Below are 27,217 nucleotides of genomic sequence, written 5' to 3' on the forward strand. Positions count from 1 at the left end.
ATTTTGGCAATGCCCTGCATACAGACAGTTGCAAATGACAGCAGTTTTTTGAACATACATCTCTAAGAGACAGTGACTTTAGCATTAGAACTCCTTTCTCTGTGTTAGGGCTGCAAAGATCATACTGCTGCTGAATCACTACTGTCAATGATGACAAATAACAAGAGTATTTCCCCAGTGGAAAGACAGCCAAATATAGTATAATTTTAAAAGCCAGTATAGCATTCTTAGATGAGAATTATAAAGTATGTAAATGTTCTTTGCAACTCAGTTTGTATTTGTCTTTTTGACACTGACAGTCCAGCTGTCCTTATTACTGCACTTGTTCTGTTTTATATACTTTTGATCTAATAGTTCTCAAAGTAAATAACTGGGTAGAAAAGATAATGCTACCCTATACTGGAAGGGTTTGGAAACCAACCTCTCTTCTCATTATTAGAAATATTCCCTTCACTTCATGTTTCAGTCTGGGTGGGTGAGAAACCTGTGCTTGTTCTTTGCCTAAACCTACAGAGTTTCCACTTCTGAAGTTCCCATTATAGTTTCCACTAGTTCTGAATGCCCCTACCCCCCCAAAAAAAACACCTAGTTTGGGGCTCCTCTGTGTTGTTCGTACACTCTGTTTAAAATGTTATCAAGTATTTTTTAACTTTTTGTATTCTTCAAAGCAGATTGTTTCAACCACTACTTCCTCATTTCTCCTCCCTTCCTCTTAACTCTTCAATATACAATCTCTTAGATACTCGTGCTTTTCTTCTTTGTTTACAGTCTATGAATAAGTTGATCTGTGCATCTTCCCACCCAACTGGGAATATGAAAGCCAAGCAAATTTACAGGTAGCTTCTCATCGGAAAAACAAGATGGGGTTGAAGAAGTGACAACAATTTGGTAAGGAATGGGGTTTTGTCAGGCTTTTACCACTGAGAATCTTATGGTCTTATTCATCCTTCTAATAGTGTTTTATTTGACAAGCCTACGTCACACATTGCATCGTAAGTATCAGGATTACTTGCTATCTGCCACCACACAACACTAAAAAAGACCTGATCATCTGCTACTTTCCTCAAACCCTGTCCTTCACAGTGATGCATCCACATATCCACTGATACGAGTTAGTCATACCAGCAATGACAGGGTGTCACAAGAGATAGCTGAGGTCTTGTGCTGGGGTGAGGAGGTGTGTGTGAACTACTCCATGTGTGTCCCATGGGCCTAGTTCTGTTAAAAAAGCATTAGGTTATTCTCCCCTCTGAGGCCAACCTGCCCCACACACATTGTAACTCCATGAGCCCAGCTTTCATTTTTACTGAAGTCCTTTTCTCTAGCCTTAAAGTGGGGAAAACAGCTTCCTAGGTATCTTCCTGTGTAATTGCCCCTCTTAATAGGTAAACGTAGTCAGTGTAATTACAGAATCTTTATACTGTTCTCCCATCTCAGCCTGGGGGAGGGAGGAAATGTAAAGGACCTCAGCAAGAGGTAGAGCAAGTACATACCTATACACCTTTGAGACAAGGCTCACCATCTTTCTCTAAACAACCCAGGAATCAGGTACGTTTGTGCAAGAAACTGCCCTACTTCTCTCCTGCCTGTCAGAAGAGAAAGAAACACAAGCGTTCAGCCTGGTGATTTGCAGTGAAGGCACCATACCCACCTGCCAGACTCACTCTCGTCCACCCGCACAAGTCCCTTATACCCAGACTGCTCTGTCTGGGAGAATGCCACAAAAATGCTGAGTTGAGCCAGGTAGCTTTTCCCCACTCCATGCCTTTCCTAGTCTGCTGGGATAGGATTTATGAACAGGGTACGTGTTCTCATGGAGATTGGCAAGGGAGAAGTTAAAATGTCTGCAGACATACCATGATCTGGGAGGACTGGTTAGCTGATTGAGCGGCTGTACAGTATGGAGTACTTGCCAGGAATTTTAACCTAGGGAAAAGCCATTGAGACTGCTGCAAAAGCAGGAAAAGCAAGTACTTTTACTTGACTGCCACTGAGGCTTACAATAGACAGCACAGGCAATCCAGCCAGGGTGGGACTATGCTCACCAAGGAATGATTTAGCTGCACAAGCCAAGGACATTCTTCTGCAAAAGGGGTCCAATCCCAGAAGGCAGAGCAAGACAAATGTGCACTTGTGGCTCACATTATATGCCCAACATCAGGCCTCTGCATGTTCATATGCCTGACCTACTCGTTGGCATTCACCCCAACCTCACACTAAAGGAGAAAAGATTTCTTCACAGGTGGAATTTCCAATATCTGATTTTAATGCTAGCATTGAAAAAAGGCTTTAGGAGCCTAAATACTTTCTTGTCACTGTAAATGTTAAAACTCAAGACTGAGTCTTCAGCTGCTCAGCTTTTGCTAAGGGTGCCAAATATCAAAACTGTGAAGCCCAGTCACTAAGTGCTCAGAAGCATGTATATCCTAATACCCAACTCAGACTGAAGACCTAAAATGATCCACAGTTATGGAGTGGGGAAAGACTATGCCTTGCACTGTATCATTTTGAGCACCCAGTATACTGTAAATAGTTAAAGCACTTATCGGAGACTTACTGGAGTAGATCCTCCATGGGATACAGCCAGAAGAAAGGTGGCAATGCCATGTGCCCTTTAATCCTGTGGATGCTACGAGCACTCTCTACAGATTAGGGATGTTTACCTAATCTGATTGGAATCAACCATTCCTGCAGAAATGCATGTTAAAGTTATTTATCTACAAATTATCTTTACTCTTGCACCTGAATTTGTTCCAATTTGTGTTCTGCAACTGGGATATAGAGTCCATGGGTGGAGAAAAAAACAAGACTGTTGTATTTTGTTCAGTACCTGAGAGGAGAAGACATCCAAACTGCAGTACCTATTTCAACATAATTTATATGTTTTATATGAAGTGACTAATAGAAAATCTTATTGCCTGGTGGGAGGTGTAGATTCAAATCTCATCACTCTGAAGAGAAATGAATTCATATCTCCCACATCCCCACTTGAGTGACATTTGGGAAATGTGAACAGTACTGTTGCTGCTGGTGTGGATCCTTCTATTTTTTTGTAAGATAAGACTGATGCAAGTATCTTGCTCCAGGAGAGATTTCATACATAATATATGGTTGTAGCTAGTGGCCTCCTTGCAACCCTCAGCAAAGTATTGAAAGCTGCAGCTTTCTCAGGGACCAAGGCACTTCCTGTTGTCTAGCTTGCTTGCTGCTCGGTGTCCTGGTTTTCTGGATCTCATTCCAAAATGCTTAATTGTGAGCCAACGAGGTATGGGACATCTCAGCTGGGGCCGTGGAGACTCCTGGGCAGACAGGTGCCTCTGTCTACCTGTGTTTATACAACCTGAGCTAGAGGAGGTGTGGATGGTGGGTGCTCTAGGCTCTATCCGTGGATTTGAATTCTGTATTAACTGCCTCTAGGTACTTGTTGCTTTCCTGTGTGTCTTTTTTTATGATTGAGCAAAACTAACCGCAATCTCTTTTCACACCCAGTTTCTAAAGAAACTCTTTTAACTGGTTTTCAGCTGAACTGTGGCTTTCTTGAGCTTGACTAATGACAAGAAGGAGACATCAGAAATCCAGTGTACAAAGTCATACCTTGTCTTTTTTAATATGAACTATTCAGTCATTTGAGAAGCAGAAAAACCTATTGTATGTTGCAGTTTGGGGAGATTTTTTCTGCTTAGGATATTATTGCATTATTATAATCTGGGCAGAAGAAAAACCCTTACCTGTAAAGAAAGAATTATCTGTTTCAAGAATCAGTTTGGGAAGTCTCATTATTTGGATATTACAATTTAAGGTACAAGGAAGTGCTCAATTTAAAAATAAAAATATCTGAACACAGTTTTGACAAATGCAGTCCCTTGAATATGGCTTGAACTGGACATTCAAGAAGATAGCACAAAAACTCACTCATTCAAGAGCTTTCCATCATAACTTTTGAATGATTTCATCAAGCTTACTGCACTGTTTTAAGAAGTCATTGAAAAGCTTGCAGAGATTCCAGCATAAGAGATCTTGATGCCTTATCTGGGAAAAGCATAGTTATAAACCATCAGAACAAGTCCACTGATTCCAGTAAATTAATTAATTGGATTAATACTTTCTGTAAAACTGGATACAGAACATATCTAAATTCTTGAGGCATTCTAGAAAAGAATGGAAAATCTTCTAAGGCAATAGGTACTGTGCTACAGCAACAGTTTTCATCTTAGAATGCACATCCAAGTACACAGGTTGCTTCTTCAGTTAAATAAAAGCAGATGCTGTGCTGGCAATTTCCAAAGCCACTTGTTCTCCTTATAACACTTGGAGCATTTACAAAGCAAGACACTAATATTTCTTAAACCATCATCAGCCAGGTAACTGAGCAGTGCAAATATATTAGTATTATAAAAAAAAAAAAAAAAGAAAATTAAATCAGAGTAGGAAAAGGCACCGAGCAAGCGAAGGAGAGAGCACTGGAATTGAAGATTATCATCCTCAAGGACACACCTAAAGTCTTGTCAACTCTCAAAATACTGTTTCTTAATCATCTACTTCTTGTGTTTGCGAGGAGACTTTTTCACAAAAAGATACAGTGAAGTCAATAACATCTTCATCTCCTTATTGACACGGCTTTCTGTTGGAGTGACAATGAGGAAGCTTGTTGTGGGTGTTGTCCTCAACCCACTTCATGCCAGCACTTTGGAAGTGCTCTTGAAGTGCCAAAGCAATCCCTTTACACAGGTGTGTTCAATAAGGTTGATCCTTACTCTGATCTAGAAAGTCATGTTTTGGTTATCATGCCACTGAAGAGAGGTCATTGACATACTGATATCCTGGTCAAAGCATTGTTGCTACTTTTTCATTGACAGTTTTGGCATCAGGATACAAGCTTGCTTTTGCGTTTGTTTTTGCAGAAAAGAGCATGGAAACCAGTCAGGAATGTTATTGCTAAGGACTGATTCCTCAAAAATACTTGGATGCCTAATTCCTTTTGAAGACTTAGGCCAAAATTAGCATCTTTCCCAAATATTGTTTTGCTGCAGGTGCTTAAAGAAACAAGAAAAAAAGGTCAATAACTATGAGGCAAACAAAAGCCAGACATATTTAATTAAATGTAAACTAGCTAGTTCTCTTTGCTTCTGTCAGATTATGTATTTGAGTATAGCAAGTAAGAACAAAGCAAGAATGAAGTATGATCCTATTATTCTTGAAGACTGCAAAAGTTATTATTTCATCTGTAATTAAAATACAAATGGCAATGGCAAGGAGTTAGCATGTGATGTGACCTAAAAATAAGAGACTAGCATAAACACATGTTCAGCCTAAAAAGTAGTCTGTCTTGTGATTAGTGTGACCATTTCAAAATATTTCCTGTTGTGATTATATAACCTTTAAAAAGAAAGGATAGGTTTTAGCTGATGAATTGCTAGGTGTCTTCTCTTTCTACTAATCTTGGTACAAAAAGGATAGATTTCTTTTACATTAAAGAAACATGTAAGCAAAACTAGTTAACAAACCTAATTTTTTTGTGTGGGGTAGTTTATAACATGGTGTAACAGAATGCTCTAAAAACTATCAGTCTATGCAGTGCAAACACAAGCAACTTTTCTATGTAGTTTATAGTATGTCTTAGTGGTAGCATCTATAGAGATGGTGTGGGAGTGGTGGAACATTTGAACTGAGGAAACCGCTTTTGAAATTTGTTTTTTTCTTTGTGTGTAATTTTTTTAAAGAGTTTCAGAGAATTGAAAGAGGAACCTGCATTGAGCAGCTAGTTCTAACTTGTACAAAACTTTCCCCACATCATGTGATGAAACGTCTTTTATCACTGCATTCTTATCTTTGGTATCTGAGATGTTAGAGCACTATGGCTTTGCTCACCTACATGGCTGGACATACGGTGTTAGAAGGGGTTCTGAGAACTTTTTTGCCTTTCCAGGCTCTTTTATGAAAATGTAATGCACAACCTTTACTAAACCCCAGTGCTCAAGAAAATGCATGTATTTTCAAGCTTAAAACTCTGCTTTCCTTCTCTTCCTCTCTGTATATGTCTATGACAATGCAGCAAGAGACTGAGAAACACACACAGAAAAAGAAATGATACTAAAGCTGCTCTCCTGGAATTTTTATTGCCTTTATGTTTTTATGAAGACTTGTTAGGATGTTAAAATTAAAAGGACTTGGGCCTGTTTCCTTCAGTTCCCTGAATGAGTTTCAAAACACTGCCTCTTTCCATCATTTGCTTGCCAAACCACATTAAATCCCCCACGGGCTGCAAAGCTAAGTGACTATCGCAGGCATCGGTGACTCCATCTCGTGTGCCCCGCTAGGCCTCTCCACCGCCAGGCTGATATGGCACAGAGAGGCAGGCTGGACACCACACACATGTGCAGAAACTGTGCCCCAGCCCCAGGTGATTCCAGCAGGGCTGGGGAAAGCATAGGCTTGTCAGGTCTGTAGGAAAACCCTGAGACGGCCCCAAGCCCCTGAATTTCCCGTGAGCAAGCATGAGCCATGGGGCCCAAAATAGAGCTGGGAACTAAGTAGTAGCAAAACTTAAATGACCTCCACTATTCTCAGAGAGAGAAACAAGAAAGTAGTTGGTGCTAATCTTTCTTCACAGCAGGCAGGAGGACAGGTTGTGTTTTCAAAAACACCATTCTGTCTCTACTTCCAGGAAGTTGAGGGCATCCTTGGAGCTTCGGAAGAGAAGGTGGCTGCTGTCGGGTCTGCAGTCACATTTCAATCACTGCCAAAGCATCAGGTGTCTGCTAATGAAGGAGCTCCCATCAGCAATTCTCCTTTGAGATCTACAGCACTACAAGAGAGTGAAAAAGGGAACCAAAACCTTTCGATAGGGAAGCCCTCACGAGAGCCCAGGTTTCAAGCTTGTCGTTTTCTACCAAGTCTTATTTCTCACCAGATATTCCATATATTATGGCATTTCTTTGGAGACAACAAGTTTTATTTTCATGTTTTATCAATGCTAATAGATTCATCAGCTCCAAGGAAAGTTTTTGGTCCCTGGAACATGCTTCTCTGTACCCTTAGCTCACAAGAAGGATCCCTGGTGCAGATTTGGTTTGTGCTAGCTGACTTCTCCCCACCAGTTCCCAAGCAAGGTTCAGCAGCGAGTAAGCAGGCTGCATGCCATTGCCCTGCTGAAGAAGCCTGATAGCATGGGCAGAGGCCGTCCCTGGCCAGCCAACCTCCACAGCAAAGAACAGCCCCAAGCGCATGTGGTTTATTAGTACCAAGCAAGACTCGGAGTACCAACTAAGGGCCCTCTCTACTTTCAGTCAGAGCACCTGTTCTTCTGGGGACAGGAGAGGGTGTTTTTAAGAAGAAAAGGGATTCTTCAGTGATGATAGAATTTCCTTTGGTATTTCTCCAAGACCTAATTCCGTATGTGTGTAGCAAAGGACCAGGCTCACCAGTAGGCTCCCCTCTCTGATGGGCCTTGCCATTATCTAGTGCTGCTTGTGTCAATGGCCCAAAGCAATGGCTGGGACAGCCTGGTGTGTATCTTCCAGCTGAGCACTGTAAGGATCCAGAAAAAAATGCAAAAGAGAAACTCTGTCTCCTTAGACATATCCAGTAGACACAGGTAGGGTCAAACCTCACACACAGACAATAGAATATTATTTTTTTAAATTAAGCAGCTGAAGTTGTAGAAATTTATTTGCAATGGGCTATAGGCCAAAGCCCTTGGGTATCCTGATGGTGGAGTGGGAGACCCCAGGTTGGTGGTCCTGCTGCTGCAGAGGTTCAGGATGACAGAGGCCTGAGTCAAGAGTTGGTTCTCCTTGTCTTGCAAGGAGCTCCCCTCTGGATCTTGAATAAGTGGTTTCCACGAGCACTTGTGGTACCTGACCACACACATCATGCCAAAACCAGGAGAGCGCATTTGCCCATTTTGTTTAGGGGTACTTGAAGGGTTTTGTTATTTCCGTACTGTTTGCTCTCACAGCTGGTTTTCTATCCCAAGAACATTGCTGCGACATTTACCATCCTTGTTATGTGACTGATGATACAGTCCTGCAGTTACAGCCTTCAGCCCATGGAAGTTCTGTCTCATTTGTTGATGCAGCTGAACTGTTTACTGGAAGTGACACCAAGCTTCCTGTAATACAAGAGCACCGGTCCTTCAGTGACACAGCCTATTTTGGGAGGGCTGTACCAGCGTGTGCCCTGGCCATACCATTTCCAACAGTTACTTTCTTTCATCAGACTTCTCAGATGCCTAAATTAGGTCTGATTCCCAGCTGAAAACCAGGTCAGTCAGCATCAGCATTTTTACACTTTTTACATATCTGTAGAGACACAAATATGTGGGGTTTTTTCTGGCTGACTGTTCTACGTGATCTGCTTCATACACTTCACACATAGAAACTGTTTGTCTGGTTCCTTCCTGGACTTTATTAATACCTTTTCCTGCCCTTTTTTCTAAGAATACAGAGGATTTAATAACATTCCCACCCCTAAGTATGTGTAATCCTGAACTATATGCTTTTCTGTGTCAGTTGGCTTTCTCTAGTCTTTTGTTTAAAAACTATAACCTTTAGTAACAGAAGCCTTACCCTGTTTTGGTTTATGTCAAGCCATATTTTCCTGAATAGTTGCTATCTGCACCAAACATTTCCTTTATTCTTAGTACATTTATATTATTTTCCAATGCATCTATTTTCAAGTTACTAACTGAAGCTGCAGAAATACAGTAATATTTCAGAGTATGTTACTTAGAGGTCTCTAGGGCTCCTAACAACCCAGATTTTGCCTCTAAAGAGCTGTCTGCTACTGCTCTATTGTTATTAGTATCTTATTGGATCATAATTGTACCAGTCTTCAAAACTACCTTAGAGTTTGTCTTTACATATCCCACAAGTTTCACCGTCTTCCCCTCCAACGGGCAGTTTTCAAACTGAAATCTATAAAGTCCATAATCAGCTCCCCAAGGGAGATGATATTTTAATCTGTGCCACCAAAGGACCTCCTCTCTGTAGGTTTTTCTCCAGCTTGCCATTCCTCTGTCAGTAAATGTCCATTCTGCTCAGAAAGGCAGGGACTGCTTGTCCATGGTGGGACTGCTCATTTATGGTGTGCTTGAAAGTTTCTTCAGAGTATTTCTTTTCTGCCAGATTATTGCATTTGTTTTATTGTGTTAGTAGGTTTTAGCAGAACAGGAGGAGTTTGATTTCCTTTTCCTTATAAACTATTCGGGGGAAGGGAAGAGTGTTTGCTTTGTCATTTTCAAGTGCCAGAGGGTAAGAATATTGTGTTTTCTTTTCCCACACCTGAATTCTTACCACAATCAAGTTCCTCTCTGTCCTGTAGACTCATTTTGAGAGCTCATGCCACCCAGGGGCCCCCTTCTTGCTCTGACAAAGCCATGTATTTCACTTGAGGTTAGACCCCAGCCTCAGCTAGAGCTCAGATAAGCCTCAATAGTTTGATCCACAGCCAAGAGATGATTAATTAAGGGTAATTAATTAGCTATCACGGAGTGTGGCACCTCACTGAAGACTGAGTCACACCAGAATCTTATGTATATAGCTACATTTGGAATCACCTGAACCTTGTGTTTAAAATATGTGGATTTGTTTTTTGATAAAACTTTAAAAGTTCTAAATTCTCCAGTCTAGGTGTTAAGCTAAGCAAATTTTTAAAAATGCAGTTTTATGTGTTTGTCCTTGTCACTGCAGCTCACAGACTTAGTATGCTTTTCCAGGTGGTTGAATTTTAGGTGTCACCTTAAAAGGAAATTCTCTTTAAGACTGGCTGAGCTCTGGAGGCCACATTTTTCTCTATAGTGTTTTGGACCCAGTGAAACTCAGACTTTAAATTTACATTTTACATTACATTTTCCTGTACTGTAGGATTGCTTTCCTTTCATTTAAAGGCTTATTCTACTAACATTTAACATACAAATAGCAGAAATTTCACTTGTAGTCCTGAAAAAAAGTTTAAAAACAGAAGAATGTTATCAGTTGTAGCTATACTATAAAACAAGAAAATAATATCATATATTATTATATATGAACATACAATATAATAATATCATAACATATATAATGCTGTGCACATATGTATATACACACACATATATATATGATGAATCAGTAACACAAGCTAAAACATCATCCAATAAAAAAGAGAGAAATTCTAGTACTTGGGGTGTTGATTATGGGGTTTTTAGGTATTTCAGTTTGTGGTACCAGTGAAAAAATATTTATAGCATACATATATCATATAAATCATATTTAATATATAATATCTAATATATACTATTATATCAGTGTATTATAACAATATCTCATACATAATATTCATTTTATAAGTTGGACAAATAATAATGCTTTACATGTCCTTATGATGGCTTCCCACCTCTCCTTTACTTTGCTGGTGCACCTTGTCATAAGGCGCTGCCTGCATCAGCATCACGCTAAGGCTGTTCTCACCTCATACCAGCCTGTGCTGCTTGCATGTGGTCACCATATGAAATATCATGGCTGTATTTATTTACCTTAAGCATGTGGGCAAGCAGAAAACTCATGACACAGACAATGTAGGGCGTAAGGTGGTAGTATATTGGCTGTAGTATAGTATGTCTTATGGTATAGTAATGAATACACTTTCTCACATGGTAACCTGGAGCTGTTTTGCAAAACTTTATCCCAAACGGGTAAGCAATTTCCTTTGTATGTATGAGTGAGATCAAATATGTAGAGTGGCTGATGAGATATGGATTCATACCTTCGCCTACATTGCAAGAATGTGTTTGCTTGCCCATACGCTTAAAAAGAGCAGACCACAGATATATGTGGTAGAAGAGACTGTGAGATACAGACTGAAATTGAATTACAAATTGAATACCCAGATTTATCTCTATTAAGTTGGAGCTAAATGCCGAGGTCATAACATTTATAGTTAAGACATTAATTTTTAGTGCATAGGTCAATAAATAGCACCCTTCAAAGCCCAGCATCTTCACTTTCATTGTTTTATCTCAAGATGGCAAGATTCCAGTAATGATCTGCAGAGCAGCGATGATACAGATATCTCAGGGCATTTTGCTAGCAGTAAAGAGGAACTCAACTAAAGCCAATAACAAGCTGTTGCAATGTATTGTTTGTTGATAAGAGCAGAGACTAGCTCCCCCAACAAAACCAGCTGCAGAACATGTTTGACTTCTGTCTGTGATTATTTCGTAGGTAGCATTCATATAATATTATATCAGCGTATATCTTGACTATAATTAGGGCACTTATGTACTTCTCAGTGCAGAAACAGTATATTAGACAAGGACAGAATCCTATTTTTGTCTTATTTATGTATCTAAGTTACCGAAGTGCTGTGAGGACTTGAGAGGAAAACCAAAGCCTGAAAATGAGGGCACTTGCAGTTTGGTTCAGCTGAAGTGCTGAATTTTGACCTGCTGTCTCACCTGCACTTGAGGACTTTCAGAAGAATGAAACAATAGCAGAAGTGGTTTCAGGGTGCTATTGCTGTTGTATCTCTTTGTATTAGTGCGATAGCTCAAGTAGTCACAAAGAAACTGAACAAGAGGTGCAGCTTTTGTTAGAAATCTTTTTCTTTTGTTCCCATTTTATAATCTCCACTTCTTGTATGTTACCAGTCATACCTCTAACTGGTATCAAATTGCCAAACTGAAGAGAAGCCAGGAAAAAAGTGTTAAGTCAGGGAAAAAATAATACTTATGTTGGCTCTTTCTTTTCCTTTGTATGCATATACAACACTGCTTTAAAAACTAGGTGATACAGTACATCTGCTCCTGTAGTTAGCTATTTCTGGGGTTCCCGTTACCTGTGCGTCGTGCCTTTGGGTACATCTGCTCAGCACTGTCCAGGCATGTGTGAATTTATATTGTGCCCTGTGCCAGCCACAAGCAGCGCAGCTGCAGTTATCGATGCTCAACATGAGCTTTTGCAGAGAAGCCAACTTTCAGTTCTTTCAGCATGTGAACAAAGTGAGTTTGCATGAGCTCAGACGGGGTGAGCTGGCTTCTACCTACCAAGCAAAAAGCTCTGAAGTGCTGTGCACATAGCACATGTAGCTGCCTCAGACTTCACTGGGACTTGCATGAATACCAGACCTACGGAACTGGTCCCAAGATAAATGAAGCCTGGTCATGCTATCTGGGCTCCATCGAGACACTGCATGTACCCTAAGTTGTTCCTCTCAACATATATGCAGGCAATACATGGCTGTCCTAGTGACACATGCCCTGATCATGATATGACCATAATTATAAGGCAAAATTAGCCAGGGTTCCCCATGATTGTAGCTTGAATACTGTTGACTGCTGATGACAACATTGAAAAAATGAAGAAACTTTCTCTAGCAGAGAATCATAAACAGTTTTAAGACCATATACACAGGCAACTGAACATCACTCAGGAAAAATACAGTTATATATAGCTCAATAGTAGAGATATGATTCAGGGTTTGCACTCTGAGCTGTGACAATAAGCAGTAAGAGAAACTGTGCAAAGGAAAGAGTCCTGACAGTGCAAGATTTCTCATGGAGACCACCTGAGGTGAGCCCCAACCACTCCTCCCTTCAGGCAGGGCTGGGAAGTATTGTCCAAAGTGCTAGGGAATGAGGAGGCAACCACAGAGCTCACACATTTCCCACTGCCTTGGATTGCACACAATGCTGCCTATTGGCCCTTCACCAGCCTGGGCACACCTCTCTTGCTAAAGTACATGTTGGGACTTATTTTCAACTGGTATTGACAGGAGGCCCAGGGAAATGAGTGGACACAATATCAGTTCCAGCCATACGAAAGAGCCCATTTTTTGTATCAAAGCCTTCCAGTAAGAGGCACAATTTGACAGGAAGCAAGGCTCATTCTTCCTGTACATCTAGCTCTTCTTGCCCTTTCAGGAGCAGAGAATCAGACATGCAAGAAAGCTGCCAAGTTCATGTCAATTTAGCTCCTGCAGAGCCCCTGGTCTCATGTATTTTTTCAGCCAAGACTGTTTTCTCGAGTGCTAATGTGAGAATCACTTCTAACTGATGTGTGAGCCAGGAAAATGCCCAGTCTGCCAGGAGTTCACCACCAGTACACTGCAGTAGGCATCTGGGGAGAGAGCAGAGCAGTCACTCCTGTAGGTGAGCTGTCAATAAAAGCTAAATTATATGTGCTGAGCAAGTATACCAGCAGGATCAACAGGAGACAAAATAATTTTTATTCTGAGTTCCAGCTGTGGCATCTTTGCTACACAAACTGTTTTATGATCACATAAAACTGACTGTAGGTTTTGACACACAGGTGGAAGAAGGTGGATACAGGTAAAATCATGCATTTGGTCCTCTTCTGTGCCAATTCATTTTCACATGGAAGCTAGCCTGGTCATTTTAAAGTGGTGGCTGAGTGGTCCAAGTGTGAAAAGGGACAATTATGTTTTAGTGGACTAATTCAGATTTTGACAGAATCCAGGCAATTGTGTGCCTCCAGGAAACCAGGATCTGAATCAACGGGATGTTTAAAATGTGCTGGATTCAGCTTCAAACACCTGCATTTACAATGGAAGTGACTACATATGAGCCTGTTACAGTTGCTGGAGATCTGCCCAGTACAGTCAGTGGCATCCACACTTTCCAACTCACCCTAAAATAGACACTTGGATTTCTATGGATGTTAAATCCACAGCTGTAGCAAAGACCAGGCAAGAAAGGTGCCAGCTATACCCAAATCCTGCTTACATTATGCTACTGTTCTGGAAAACGAGTTGCATACTCATATAGATCTTATTTAACAAGAGGAAAAATAATTTAGCTTGTATTTACAAGTCACCAGTTGTTATGAATCCAGCATGGGCTTTTGGAGACACGTCTATTTATCTAGGAGGTAGTAAGAGGTTTCGTACATGCTGAAACCAACTAATGGAAGTAGTGGAAGAAAGCCTATCTGAAGACAGCCTACGTGCTCAGCCAAGTTCTTTGATTCACCCCTAACAAGACTGTTTCCAATTTCTGGCCCCAGTACATTACCTGAATGTTAGAATTACCCTACATTCTTTTCTCAAAACATTTCCCAAATACCATGCCAAATTATCCTTTCAGCTCCACCTGCAAAACTTGGTTCACTGTCCTGTTTATGGACTGCATCATACGTTAAATCGACCAACAGCTACAGACTGTCATATCCTTAGTGCAAGTGCAAGAAAAAGCAATGTGTGAACTTTTTTCTTTTTCTTTTTTTCTTTTTTAATCTTGAAAGATAATCTTCAAAAACACACATGCAGATCTACCTCAATTCCTTTGTGGACTGAACAGGAGAGGAAACATTCAAAAAAATTTTCACAGAAAAGAGAGATGAAAAGATAGGAAGTACAGATTTCAAATAGAATATATACACACACACATAAACGTATGTTTTCTGTAAAATGCCAATCAGACCATACAGACTCAATATAAGACCATCAAGCTTTATTCTCTGTTGGGAATCTGTCATATTGTCTACCACACACACCCTGTGCCAACAAACCGTTACTTCTTTTCCTGGCATTTGAGGTCAGAAGGGAAATGATCAACTACACTTTTTCCTCAAATTTCACAACAGCTATGTGAGGCAATTACTTGTAGTAGGAAGTAATTGCAGACCGGAAGCCATTGTCTGTTAATCCTGGACATAGGCAACATCTGAAAGATTTAAAGTTATAAAGGAAATCAGTTCATATGTTATTTAAATTTAGGCACGATTGGGCACTTTCTGTGGACAAAGTTCTATAAAAATATAAATCTTCACCATCTTGCCATAACTCAAGGGCAAGCTACCTGCAGGAGGGCCCCCTGGCACAGGATAACTCCACATTACCTAGGATGTCTGCCAGAGTGGTTAAAAGGAGCTTTTCAATCTGGTTGTCCATGGCTATGCATCATCCGACAAAAACTGTTCTCTAATGAAGTCAAGGTTCCCCGCCAGGCATCAGCAATATTTCAGTAACTGCTTACATGCATGCTCTTCTTCCGTGATATGTGCATGATAGAATTATTTCACCAAGAGGCAAGTTACCTTATGCTGTTGGGAAATAAGAGCATGCACATGGGTAGTGACTGCAAAGGAATATAAGTCCTGGAGAATGAATTCCAGAGCTGTTATGCTGAATTCTTAAAAGGGGTTGCCTTAGCTTTGCTAATCCTTTTAAAAATATCAGGCTTGAAAAAATTAAGCTTACCAAGTCTGTGTTTGTAGGAAAGACCAACATATATATATAATATTCTAGCTATTAGCCCATAAACTGGAACCTCTTTAAATCAGTTTAGGATGCTTACTCTGACTGAAATTTAAACCAGTCTAGAAAATCTATCAGTGGAGTTACACAAGTTGACCTAAGGTTTTGCTCACAGAATTTTTAAAAGCTGACTATCTTGCACACCAATAAAGAAAACTGCAAGATCTTCGTTCTGTAATGTAACTAGCACTTAAAGTCATAGAATCACACTTCAGATTCTGAGAGGTTTTTGTCAATGCTGGCCCACAGCCTTACTGTTTTCATAAACCTGACTACTGCAGAAATGAACTTTTTAAAGATCACAGTGACTGGTTTCACTCTGAACAGGTTTACTGACACAGATGATAGTGACTGTGTTTATGCAAACCTTATCTAAATTAGAGTGAAGGTTGATAACACCAGCACAGAATCCTGACTTTGATAATTTATGGTTAGCAAAGGTGAAGGTTCAACTGAACTAAAATTCAACTATCAGCAAAACTGGATAGTCCAGGACAGACACAGGAAAGGTAGCTATGTACTGTTAATTTTACTTAGCTAGTTCTGAAGAATTAGTACAGTATTTCCTTGTGATATTTCTTTGCCTCTCACCTGTATATTTAGATTTTACACTTAGTAAGACTTCTTCAGCTGAATCTTGGAAACTGCCCACTTGCACTCTCTCAGGCTAGAGAAGAGAAGCACTCCCTAACAGGCAGAAATGATAGGATTATTTTACTTCACCTTTGAATAAAGCTCTTTTCATCTAGATTGATATAGCTAACAAGCTCAACAGGCATGTACCCCTCCACTACACTAAAGATAGTAATGCTTCTCATTTTCTCACTGAAAAAATAGAGGGTTTTTTTACCTCTTAATGTGAAATCCTTGTGGAGAGAAGACACTCTTGGTTTACCTTGCTCTAACTCTTTGAGGTCAGAGCTATAACCACCATAGGGTTTACTTTGACTGGGTGTACTAAGATAAAGACTGACATTTGTCTCCGCAAAAGTTTTTGATTAATACAGTGATTATAATGTAACTCTTTCATTGTAAAAAATATGTCATATTTTGCAGTGAAGGCATACATATGGTATTCTTTATGTGAATAGTCTTTGGTGAAAAATAAGAAATAAATAACAGTTTTATTTTTCTAAAGCTAAATGACGTAGACGGTCAGGAATATTGCAAGTAGTTAGATGTTTTCACATTTGTTTTGTTTGCTCAGAAATACTTGTATACACAGGTGCACAGCAGGTAGAATTCTCATTTCCCAAATCTATTTATTCTTAAAAGATGATAAGCTAAAGCCTAGTGTGAAATAATGCCTTTGTGATAACATAACTACAGGCTCAGCAAGTTTCTGATATTTGCAATAATGATACTCAGAACAGAACAACAGAAACAAACGAAAAAGAAATCTCACAAAAAGAACAGGGAAGGCCCAATACAAAGAAGTTTCTTAGAAGACTTACGTTCAGATCTTGACTGAGTGAACGAAACCCTTGGCTTTTAGAGATGTAGAGATGTAACCGTACAAGCTAAAATTTGCATGAAAGTTTATTGCAAGGGTGAGAAAGAACCATCTAGACAAAACCTGCAGCCTCTTTTGGTAAAGTCCCTGTTCAGTTTAAGGAACACGCAGTCAGAGATGCACTCATTTACATTTCCCAGTTTGGTGAACTTGAACATTTGCAGAAGTGTTTCTCTGAATTGCATCAATGACGCTTTAGGAGCAATAACTGAGATGTGTTACAAAAGGACACTTTTTCTTTTTGTTCCTCATATTAAAACCCTTTACTCTATTTAAATATCAAAGTGTTTGCCACAACTCAAGATGGCTGGCTCTTGGCTCCTTCTTCTCCTCATACTCTGTCTACAATAGAAATTAAGTATCTGTTTCCTGTGTTTCTCTAATATTCTGTCTTCTCACTAGCAATTCAGACAGTCCAGGAGGGGTTGAATCCTGAGCAGGAACACTGCACACTGAGGATCCCTAAGTTTTCACCAGTTTTAGCTATATTTAGGTAGACATAAACTATCCTATCACTTTAGCTCTTGTTACTGCTTTGTAAAATTTTTAAACTGAGCAAGTAAAAAAAAAATTTTAAAAAATTTCAAAAAATGCAGTCTTTTGAGAAAAAACAAAATACATTCTTCAGCCACATTTTCATTGATTAAAAAATGTTAATATGATTTCTCTAAGTGCTTACAATAAAATCTGTGCTTTCATTTTGCTTCATTCTGAATCTGTTTGCAATTGTCTTGAAATTGCAGTTCAGGGTTTTTTTCCTGTAATCTGAAACATTCTTCAGCTGGAAGGGTGTCTTTCCAAAAGTCTAACAATGTTAAAGAATTTATGAAATAAGACCTTTTTATTGTACACAATAGTGCTTTGATGGGTAGTGAACCAAAAATTATGAAACAAAAGAGGTTTTGGAAGGCTTTCTGCTGCATGATATGTTTTGAGATTTATTTTTCCATCTCAAAACACACAACAAATCGCAAAACTTTTTATAAAATGGAAATTACGGTTTTCATTTTTCTTACAGGCTTTTCAGTCTTTTTCACAGGTGCACTTGACATTGACAACAGGAAGAGAATAGATGTAAGAGAGGAAACACATCAGTTTTATTTAGTAGTCCCCTAAAAAGAAAAGTAGACACATGTCTACTGTTACTGTTCCACAGCAAAGAAATAACACCGTTCTTTTCTGAGTTTTTACTGTTTGATTTTCAGTATACCCTTTAATGTTTTATTTGTCAACCTTTGTCAGTTGAAGGGAAAGGAATCACCATTCCTGTCAAAAAGGCACTGAGCAGCTGTCACCTTTGCTGACAGTTACAGCTCAGATGAAAACCTGATGTTACTGAATTTCCAAGTGAGCTTTCTATTCAGAGTGCCATGAACCAGGGAGTATGAAGAGAAGCAAAAAAATTCTACCTGGATTTAGTGAGGGTTACTCCAGAGGCCTTAGGTGCTCTTAGTACCTAATATAAGACTAGAATAACATCCATCCACTAAATGTTTCAGAAATGAGGCACGCAGAAAAGCTTAACATTTCTTTTTCTATGTCAGAAGCTTGAGGACTGATGTAAATGGCAATAAGACGGGATCTTCTCACTTAAAGAATCCCTACTGAGTTTTTGTTTTAGTCTACTTGTATGTCCATTTGTCTGTTGTAGTTTAAATATAGCTCTCCCCAAATAAAAGCAAACCCATGTCTTTCTAACAGGGATATTTATGTAACAGAACTATATTTTGACAGATTATGCATATGAAACCTTAGTTAAGAGTTGATGTTTTAAACTTATCCTGCAGCAAAGTTTCTCTTGCAGAGAATCGATGCAAGCTCCAATGATTTGAATTGTGTTGGAAACCTGTAATTGAAAGGAAGCAACTTATAAAAGGATTAGAGCCCCAGAAGGATTTGACAAAAGGAAAGACAAAGTTGGAAGGAGGATTTTCTGTACTCCACATTTCCCCAAGAGGCTATTTGCCTTCGAGAATGACTTGCAACAATAGTCTTGTGTGCTTTGCATGCCCCCTCCTCCTCTGCAGAAGACACTAGGGAAACATCACTTCGTTCTTTTGCTCCTTGTGATGGACATCTTCCTTACTGAAAACCATGCCAAGGGGACCTACCCTTTTCAGAAAGCTCTTGTAGGCATCTAACCACAAAGTCTGGTGCCTTTCAACCCCAATTCAAGAGGTGCATAAATTGGGGAAGCAATTTTGTTTCACTGATGGTAGTGTTCCACAAGTGCATAAAATTTGCCTTTAGCCAGGACATGAATTCTGACGCTGTTTGTGCAGAATCTATGCATGCATTTTTTTATCTCCTTATCAAGGTGTGCTCTCAGAAGAAGCAAGTTTAGAAGAAAATACTGTCATAAGAAAGAAAGTTTAGATTTAGAAGAAAATACTGTAATTAGTCCTAACACAAAACCAAATGTAAGTGGTATTCAATAGCTTTATAACCACTGTGACAGATTTAATGGAAATTTTCACCCATGCTCGTACTTTCCAAGAACATACAATTTCTATAGGAACAGTATCTAGGGATGAGATCCCTTAGCCTGTGAGAGCAAATATCTTTCACTTGCAAAGGCTTATTATTAGAGCTCTGTAGATACTTTGATACAGATAAAAATTTTCTGTTTGTTTTAGGAAATTTAGCGTTGTTAGGTACAAAGTAGTGCCACTTGAAAAGGATTTCTGAGGCAACAGAGTTCATGAATAGGTATTTAGTATGGTAAGTCATAGATAGAAGAGTTAAAATAGACAGCATTAGGGTTTTTTTCCAAGAGCTTTTTGTCAGTGAGTGCCTTTTCAAGTTCCCGTGAAAACTGAAGAGTTAGTTTCATTCTTGATATAGCTCCCTTGACAAGAACAGAATTTCATCTGCAATGGATTCGGCTCAAAGTTTTTTTGCAGTTGTGATCATGTGATGTGCTTATTACTTGGAACATGTTTGCTCTGTGTCATGTGCATGATATATTAGGAACGCATCTCTGACTTCTTTGCAATTCCTATTTTCTTGTGCCTTTTTCTGGGCTTCCAACAGCTCAGCTAGAAGCTCCTGAAAGACTGGCAACATTAGTTAACATCACTTGTTTGACACTGACTCACACTACTTCTGAATATTTTTAGCTGAGATTTGAAGTACTATGTCAAATTGATCAGATCAAGAAACAACAGAAATAAGCCCCCTCTGATCTTCTTGCTGCTGTAGCTGTGCTTTTTCTGGATCTGCACTCAGTTTATCTTTAGAGTTGAGTATCTCTCTCTACTGAACTACAGCCTTCAGTAGAGACTTCACCTTTGCCAGGTTTCAGGAATCATCAACACTTATTTTGTGAAAGGTCTAGCAAGTTATTCAGTAAGAGCCTCTGTCAGAAATGACAGTTTTTGTCAGAATGGTTATTTCCAACTAGCATTAGCCAGCACTGAGGGCTGACCTCTCTGAGAGACTGATCTGTTACACTGCTCACAGGCTATGACCACACAATTAAATTAAAGGTCTTATTTAACTAGATCTGAGGTTAAGTGACACCAACTGGCTGGCATTTATGTTTTTTATAATCTAACCTCCTACACCAGGTGCGTCTTGCAAAGAGATGCTTGATTTAAACAGTGCAGGTGATCAGAGTCCACAAGTAAGAGTGTGTGCCTGAACCCACTCTCTGCCCCTCTTTTATTAAACAGCATAGATGTGCCCACAGTTATTGGCTGGCTTGGACTGGTACCCTTTTCAAGCCTCTGTTGCCACTCTTCACAGAACTTACTGTTGCTCTGTCATCTGTCTTTCTGGTCATTCATTGCCATTTCTTCACTTTGCCGACTCTGTACTTTTGTGAAATTGAATCCCTGTACTTGCAGCTTAGTGAAAGTAAGCACGCATGCATGTAGCACATTGAGGCATGAGTTCTTACTTGCAGCTGCTAAATGCTGCTACACTATACAAAATAATTAAGCTAAACCATAAGCTTGTGTCTGTCAATAAAGATCTATATAGGCCAAACAGTGGAAGCATGGTTTTGCTTTGCAGGCTGGAAATCTGAAATTAATTTTGTAGAATTACAGGTGATGCCAGTAAGACAGCTGCAAAGAGAACATGTTTTAATAACTTACATCTTGCAGAAATTGAAACTCAATACCTTTCCTTTTTGTTAGAAGAGGGCTTGTCACTTCTTTAGCCTAGTCCCTTCAGCCTGTAAACCAGTCCAGGCAACTGCAATCTGTCCCTGGTTCTTGATTATACATGGTGTTTTCCTTCTATTATGTTTACATCATGAATATACCAAGAATAATTGATTGCATGTTCTCCTTTCCCCAACTGAAAAAAAAAAAATCTGGTACTTACTTGTTATGGATCAATGTTTAGTTGGGGGGGGGGGGGGGAAATGTCAGAAAATATTGTGTATTACAAGAAGCAAGATCATGACATCTAGAGTAGATAGGATGGATTTAGCTCATGGAGATCCTGTGGCGTAGTGTTCTCATGTAGACATCAATTTAATTTTAATTTGTGGTATGTGATTTTCTTTATGTTACAATAACATAAGAGGTATGAACACATAGAGTGCAAAAAATATCAGAAAGCCATACAGCAGGGGAAAAGTAGCTGTTCAAAGCTAGGAAGAAGTGGGACTGGTAAAACATTACCATGATTTGGAGGGAGGAGAGAGTTTTCAGAGATAATTTTAATAGATTCAGTTCATTCAGAGATAATCTGTCAAACTACATAGAGGCTTTTTCTTAGTTTGATTAATAGAAGAAGTACGTTCTTAATTTCTGTTTTGACATATTGCTTTTCTCTCTTGACAGTTGTCCTCTAGGTTTTTAAGCCAAGTGTTCATGATATGATCCAGCTGTCTTATAGGGATCAACAACCCCCTTGTGAATAATGGTTAAAAACGGATCCCAACTGGATGTTGAAACACTGGCAATGCTCCAGAATAAAGCTATCTCCATCACCCTCCCAGTTGTGTATACACTGGTGGCTATGATCAGTATCCCTGGTAACTTGTTCTCCCTTTGGGTGCTCTGCTGTCACATCAAACCCAAAACACCTTCTGTTATCTTCATGATCAACCTAAGCATCACGGATCTCATGCTGGCCAGCTGCTTTCCCTTCCAGATTTCTTATCACATCCAAAGCAATCACTGGAGCTTTGGCAAGACCCTTTGCAGCCTTGTGACTGTGATGTTCTACTCCAACATGTATTCTTCCATACTGACCATGACCTGTATCAGCGTTGAGCGGTACATGGGCGTGGTATATCCCATGAAGTTGATCAAGTGGAGAAGAAAAAGATATGCCCTGGCTACCTGCCTAGGTATGTGGATTTTCTTGCTACTAGCCTTCTACCCACTAGAAAGCACAGACCTGACCTATGAAGTGAAAGAATTGGGGATTATAACCTGTTTTGATGTCCTCAAATGGGATATGCTGCCCAGCTTTGCAGCCTGGGTAGCCTTTCTCCTCACGCTATTTTTCGTGCTCTTCCTCATCCCTTTTGTTATAACAGTTGCATGCTATATTGGCACCATTCGGAAGCTTATTCAGACATCAAACAGATATGGTAACAGGCAGAAGACTAGATCCATATACCTGGCAATGATAGTCCTTCTGGTATTCATCACTTGCTTTGCTCCCAATAACTTTATTCTACTTGTGCATATGATCATCCGCCTATTTTATGACAGGAGTTTGTACCCTGCCTACAAGCTCACCTTGTGCTTCAGCTGCCTCAACAACTGCATAGATCCCTTCATTTATTATTTTGCATCCAAAGAATTTTACCAGAAATTCATGCAACTGTTTCGCCCTAAGGTACTGCTCAGTGACAGTCTGGAAAACAGAAGGGAAAGCTTATTCTCTGGCAGGACCATGTCAGCCAGGTCAATGTCAAGCGGACCTATGGATGGGTTAGAGGGAGTAAAGGTCTATTTGCAAAGGCAGGAAAGTGTTTTTTAGCCTTAGACATCCTCAGAAGAAAAGCAGCTGTGAGGTCCATGAGCAGAACAGAAAACCTTCCTTTCTGAATGGTTACCCTCAAAATACCTTGCTCCAGTGACGGAACTCAAGCCATACTTATATTGTGCATCCTACTTCAGTATTTTCTGGTGAGAAATGGAAGCATTAAAGGAACTGAGTTTATTCAACAAGGCACTGAAGTAAACCCAACATTGTTAATTAGGGGTTGGCCTGGAATTAGTCCTACTGAATGAAACCAAGGGATAAGTTTAGAACAAAAATTACTTTCAGGGTGTGTGATCTCAGTGTTTAATCAAAGGCTTGTGATTCACATTGAATGTGAAATATTACTGTATATGAATTAGAGCATACACTGAAGTTGGATTTGGGGTAGGGGAGTTATTTTTCTAAGCAACGTGCTGGGTTTTTTGTTTGTTTTTGTCTAATGTATTGCTTTCTCTCCTGTTGTATTTCTATAAAAGAATGAATAAAAATAGCTTGTCTTTTTATCATTAATGCATAATGCATAGCCACTGTGAATTCACCACAACACTCACCCAGCTGTTTATCAGAACCAAACCACACTAACCTTTGAAAAGGTTAGGTTGACTCATATTATTTATTTCATTTTATATAGCAAATATCTCATACAATTGAAGGAAAGCTAGAACTAACAATGTTTGAGACTACTTCAGCTGCTGAGTGGATTATATTTTAATTTCCTGAAGCTATTAATTTCTCAGGACAGTGGGGAACAGTTGTTTTAAGAAAACGTTTTCTCACATTGACCTACTACAGTTATAATGCTGCTGCTCTTATGTGATTGGTATCAACAAGTCCTTTTCACCAATTCACTATAGGCTATACACAGAAGCACCATCCCCCTCAGCAGAGAGTGTAGCTTTATATAGCTCATGGACAGTGAGTTTATCTTCCTTATGGCAATGGTGTGGATTATTAATCAGATTTTCAGATGGATATATGAGAATTAACCACAGACTGAAGTGAATCTGTGCCAGCAGAAACCAGCTGAAAATCTGTCCCTGTGGCCAGATATCAGAAACATATTTCTTTCAAGAGGGCAAACAGAAAGAAGAAAAAATGAAAGCAAGGCTTGAGAATGGGAGATGTACCAAATACCCTGGAAATAGGTTACAGCAGGTTAATTGTGCAGTCCTGTGTTTGGGACTCCTCTCTGAAATATCCTTCTCCAGCTTGTTTGCATATACTGTGTCATGTTTTAATTCTTTTCACATCTCAGCAACTGCCTGTGCACTTGGATAGAAAACTGCTACAGGATATGTACTGGGGACAGACAAAGGCAAAGTTTTTCCTGTAGTATTTACAGCTTTTTACCTACCTTTGTCCCTCATTGACAGTGAAGAGCCAAAACACACCTGACAGAGCCAGACAAGTTTGCCCTCACAAGCAAGACACAGCTATACAGTATCCTTTTGCTGCACTGCAACTCCATCCAATGCTGAGTAGGAGGCTGTCTTTGACATTGTTGACAGTTGGTTCAGACACCACATGCTATGTTTGCCTTGAGCATATCTATACTGATTTCTGAGCTCCTGTGCCTAAGTGAAATACATCACCCAAGGCCCTTAAAATCCACCTTTTTTTGTGTCTGTATGACATGATTAAAACACAATTTTCCACCACTAATCACCACAAACTTCTTCACAGTATCGGCTGGATAACCACAAAGTCAGCTGTGAGATATTTGTATGTCCTATCTTCTGCTAAAGTATCATCAGTTATTGGAGCAGGATAAATGTCAGTGGACCTAGTACTACCTTTCAAAAGCCATCTGAAGTGTTTTGTGGCATTTCACAGTGTTAGTTTTAATTGATCTGCACATTGTCTGCCCACAAGGCCAACCTTAGTGATATGCAACCTGTCCAAACCTTCCCATCAATTTGCCTGGAAGCTACCCTGCACTACCAGTCTGTGTGTTGGGTGCGCATGTGCAGTGAGATGGGCTTGCTACTTTACATCACCTCTTGGGTGCTGAAAGAGAGGAGACCACTGCTGTGTGAGTCCAGGGCTCTGAGCTCCTGTGTCAGCTCTAGCACATGCTCCAAAATGCCTGCTTGTGCCAGGACATCTAAAGAAAGAACGATGGCTCTTCCTAAGCCATTACACATCCATCAGGCAGAAATTTAGTTTACTTATGTTTTGCAAACCTGCATATTAATTTATCAGTGCATGGTTTCACCTTGCTGTTCAAGTCTCTCCACCATCCACTTTCACAGAATTCCACCTTTCTAACTACCGAAAATGTTTTCAGCATTTTGGTGTGGCAGAAACTTTTTTGGAGGTTATACTGAAATCTCTCTCCTTTTTTTTTTATTTTATTTTTTTTTAACATGCAAGTATTTTTACAGTAAGAGCCATTACTTCTCCTAGCTCTAAAGCAGATTTTCACTCTATTTTATCTTGAACCTGATCTTCAAGCACTCAGTGCCTCTTAAAATGTGCTGCAATGTGCCTGAACTATAACTGACAGCAAACAGAGCCAAAATGGAAGAAACTTTGCACTTTGGACATTAACTGCTCTATTTTGAAAAATACCGAATTGCTTCTTTTGCAAGCGAGAAAAGATGCTTACAACTGACTGGAAATGTTCTTCTCTTTGAGCCTCACGCAGCTCTTCATAGCCCTTCATCCCTCTTCTGACATTGTCTAAAAATGAACAAGAAGGATGCCTCATTCAGGTACCTCTTCATGTCATTTTACTAACTAGCCTCTAGTTAGCTCTGATTAGGGAAAATTCCCATTTGAGTCAGCAGGATTGTTCCTTGAGAAAGGAATATAAAACTGAACCCAATGACAGCAGTGTTTTGAGTCCGATGGTGTATACTGTGAAGTTTTGAAGGCATATTTTAGACAGGATGAGCAGAAATTATTTTTTAAAAGTGACCCAACATACTGTTCTTTGACACTGGAAACATGTCCTTCTGGGGCATCATAAGGTAGCAAGACTTCTACCCTCCTTGGTCAGTGGGTGTGAGTTGACATACATATATATATATACATAAATATATACACATAAATGTAGATTGTCATTTGAGAGGTTATTGAGAAGTTAATGTCTATACTGCCTTCAGTTTGGGGAATATGGGTCCTGAGCAACATGCTTACTTAATTGCCTCTATGGTTAATGTCATTTTAGTGAGAAGACATGAATGTATAGGCCTCCGTCTGAGTTTGGGTTTTGGGTTTTTGTGGTGGGTTTTTTTGTAATTATTGTTTATCAATTTAATCTATGAATGTGCTTGGACTTTTCCGAATATATAATAATAAAAAAAAAAAACATAAAAAGGACATGATTTAAGATTCTTTCCTTTGTTTGCACCTGCCATGTATGAGAAAATTCCAGGGTTAGAAGAGGGCAAGGAAACCAAGTTATGAAATAAAACTAATCCATTTTCCATTGCTGTTGTGCTTTTTTTAGATTTCTGTTTCAAGTCTCTTATTTTTCCCACACATTTTGAAGATTGATTTTTTCTTTGCATACTTGTTCATTTTTTTCTATATATCTTAGAAGCTGGCATTGGCATACCCCCTTCACACAAATTTTAAGAGCAGCAATACTTGAATGAGATGTTGGCTAACTTGGAATCCTTCTCCTTGCCCAATAGGTACACCAAATACATATATTTTTAAATTTTAATGCATTTCTGAAGGGGACTGGCAGCCTGGGCCTGTCCCAGCCCCAACCGGGAGCAGGGCAGCCTGAGGGCACTGGGGCAGCCCCAGCCCCAGCATTGGTCACCTTCCTGGGGAGGGGGATGGGTCATGGGCCCACGGGTGGGCCTGGCTCGGTGGGGCCGACGGTCAGGCAGGGCAGGGTTGTGGGGAGCTGGAATCTGGCTGATGGGGCAGGGGCTGATGGCCCTGGAGTGCTGACATGGGGTCCTGGGCCCTGGGCAGGGTGGGAGGAGTGCTGGGGGGCTGGGCAGGGACAGTCAGGGCTGGTGGCGCCTTGATAAACATTCCCTAGACTGACTATGCTCCATTTTGGGTTCAGTGTCTGTTTGGCTACATCTGTGCTGATACTTGAGAGGGCTAGGGATCATCCTAAAGTCACTCGATCATTTTTTGTTGTTTTTTCTAGTTCAGTGTTTAAAATAACATGATGTCTACATTGATACCCACCAGAGTGTGGGTATTTCTCTAAGGAGATGCTTAGGTTACATTGGTGAAATTCAGCATTGGTAAGTGTGAAGTAGTGCACATGGGGAAATCCAGTCATAGCTTTGTGTACAAAATTATGTTGGTCTCTTGATCACAGATAGGATCTAGAAGAACTGGAAAAGGTCAAGAGAAGGGCATGTGGGGTGATCTAAGGTATGAATTTAAAGCCTTATAAGTTAAATAGTTTAGGCTCTTCAGCTACAAAAAGAGATGAAGTATGTTATGTAGGGAGTGCAGAAGCTGACTGAGATGAGTTTCACTGCCTTTGCCCAAACAAGAACTGCAGAATAGTATATTAAGCTG

The 27,217-nt window shown here is 39.8% G+C and overlaps 1 protein-coding gene across 5 annotated transcripts in view; it reads left to right on the plus strand.

The window, feature by feature from the left end:
- P2RY8 (P2Y receptor family member 8) overlaps positions 1-23,230 on the plus strand; it is a 33,460-nt gene extending 10,230 nt beyond the window's left edge. For 2 of the 5 annotated variants that reach the window (XM_074858919.1, XM_074858920.1), the window contains 2 exons: positions 769-888; positions 21,559-23,230. In XM_074858919.1, coding sequence (XP_074715020.1) covers positions 21,638-22,711 — 1,074 coding nt within the window. In that variant the 5' untranslated portion in view covers positions 769-888; positions 21,559-21,637 and the 3' untranslated portion in view covers positions 22,712-23,230. Of the gene's footprint in view, positions 1-768; positions 889-6,469; positions 8,264-21,558 lie in introns of those variants that run through there. The other 3 variants (XM_074858918.1, XM_074858921.1, XM_074858922.1) reach the window with 2 other exon arrangements.
- The last annotated feature ends 3,987 nt before the right edge of the window (positions 23,231-27,217 follow it).

Source organism: Strix uralensis, chromosome 2 (assembly GCF_047716275.1).
Source record: "Strix uralensis isolate ZFMK-TIS-50842 chromosome 2, bStrUra1, whole genome shotgun sequence".
Lineage (NCBI taxonomy): Eukaryota > Metazoa > Chordata > Aves > Strigiformes > Strigidae > Strix > Strix uralensis.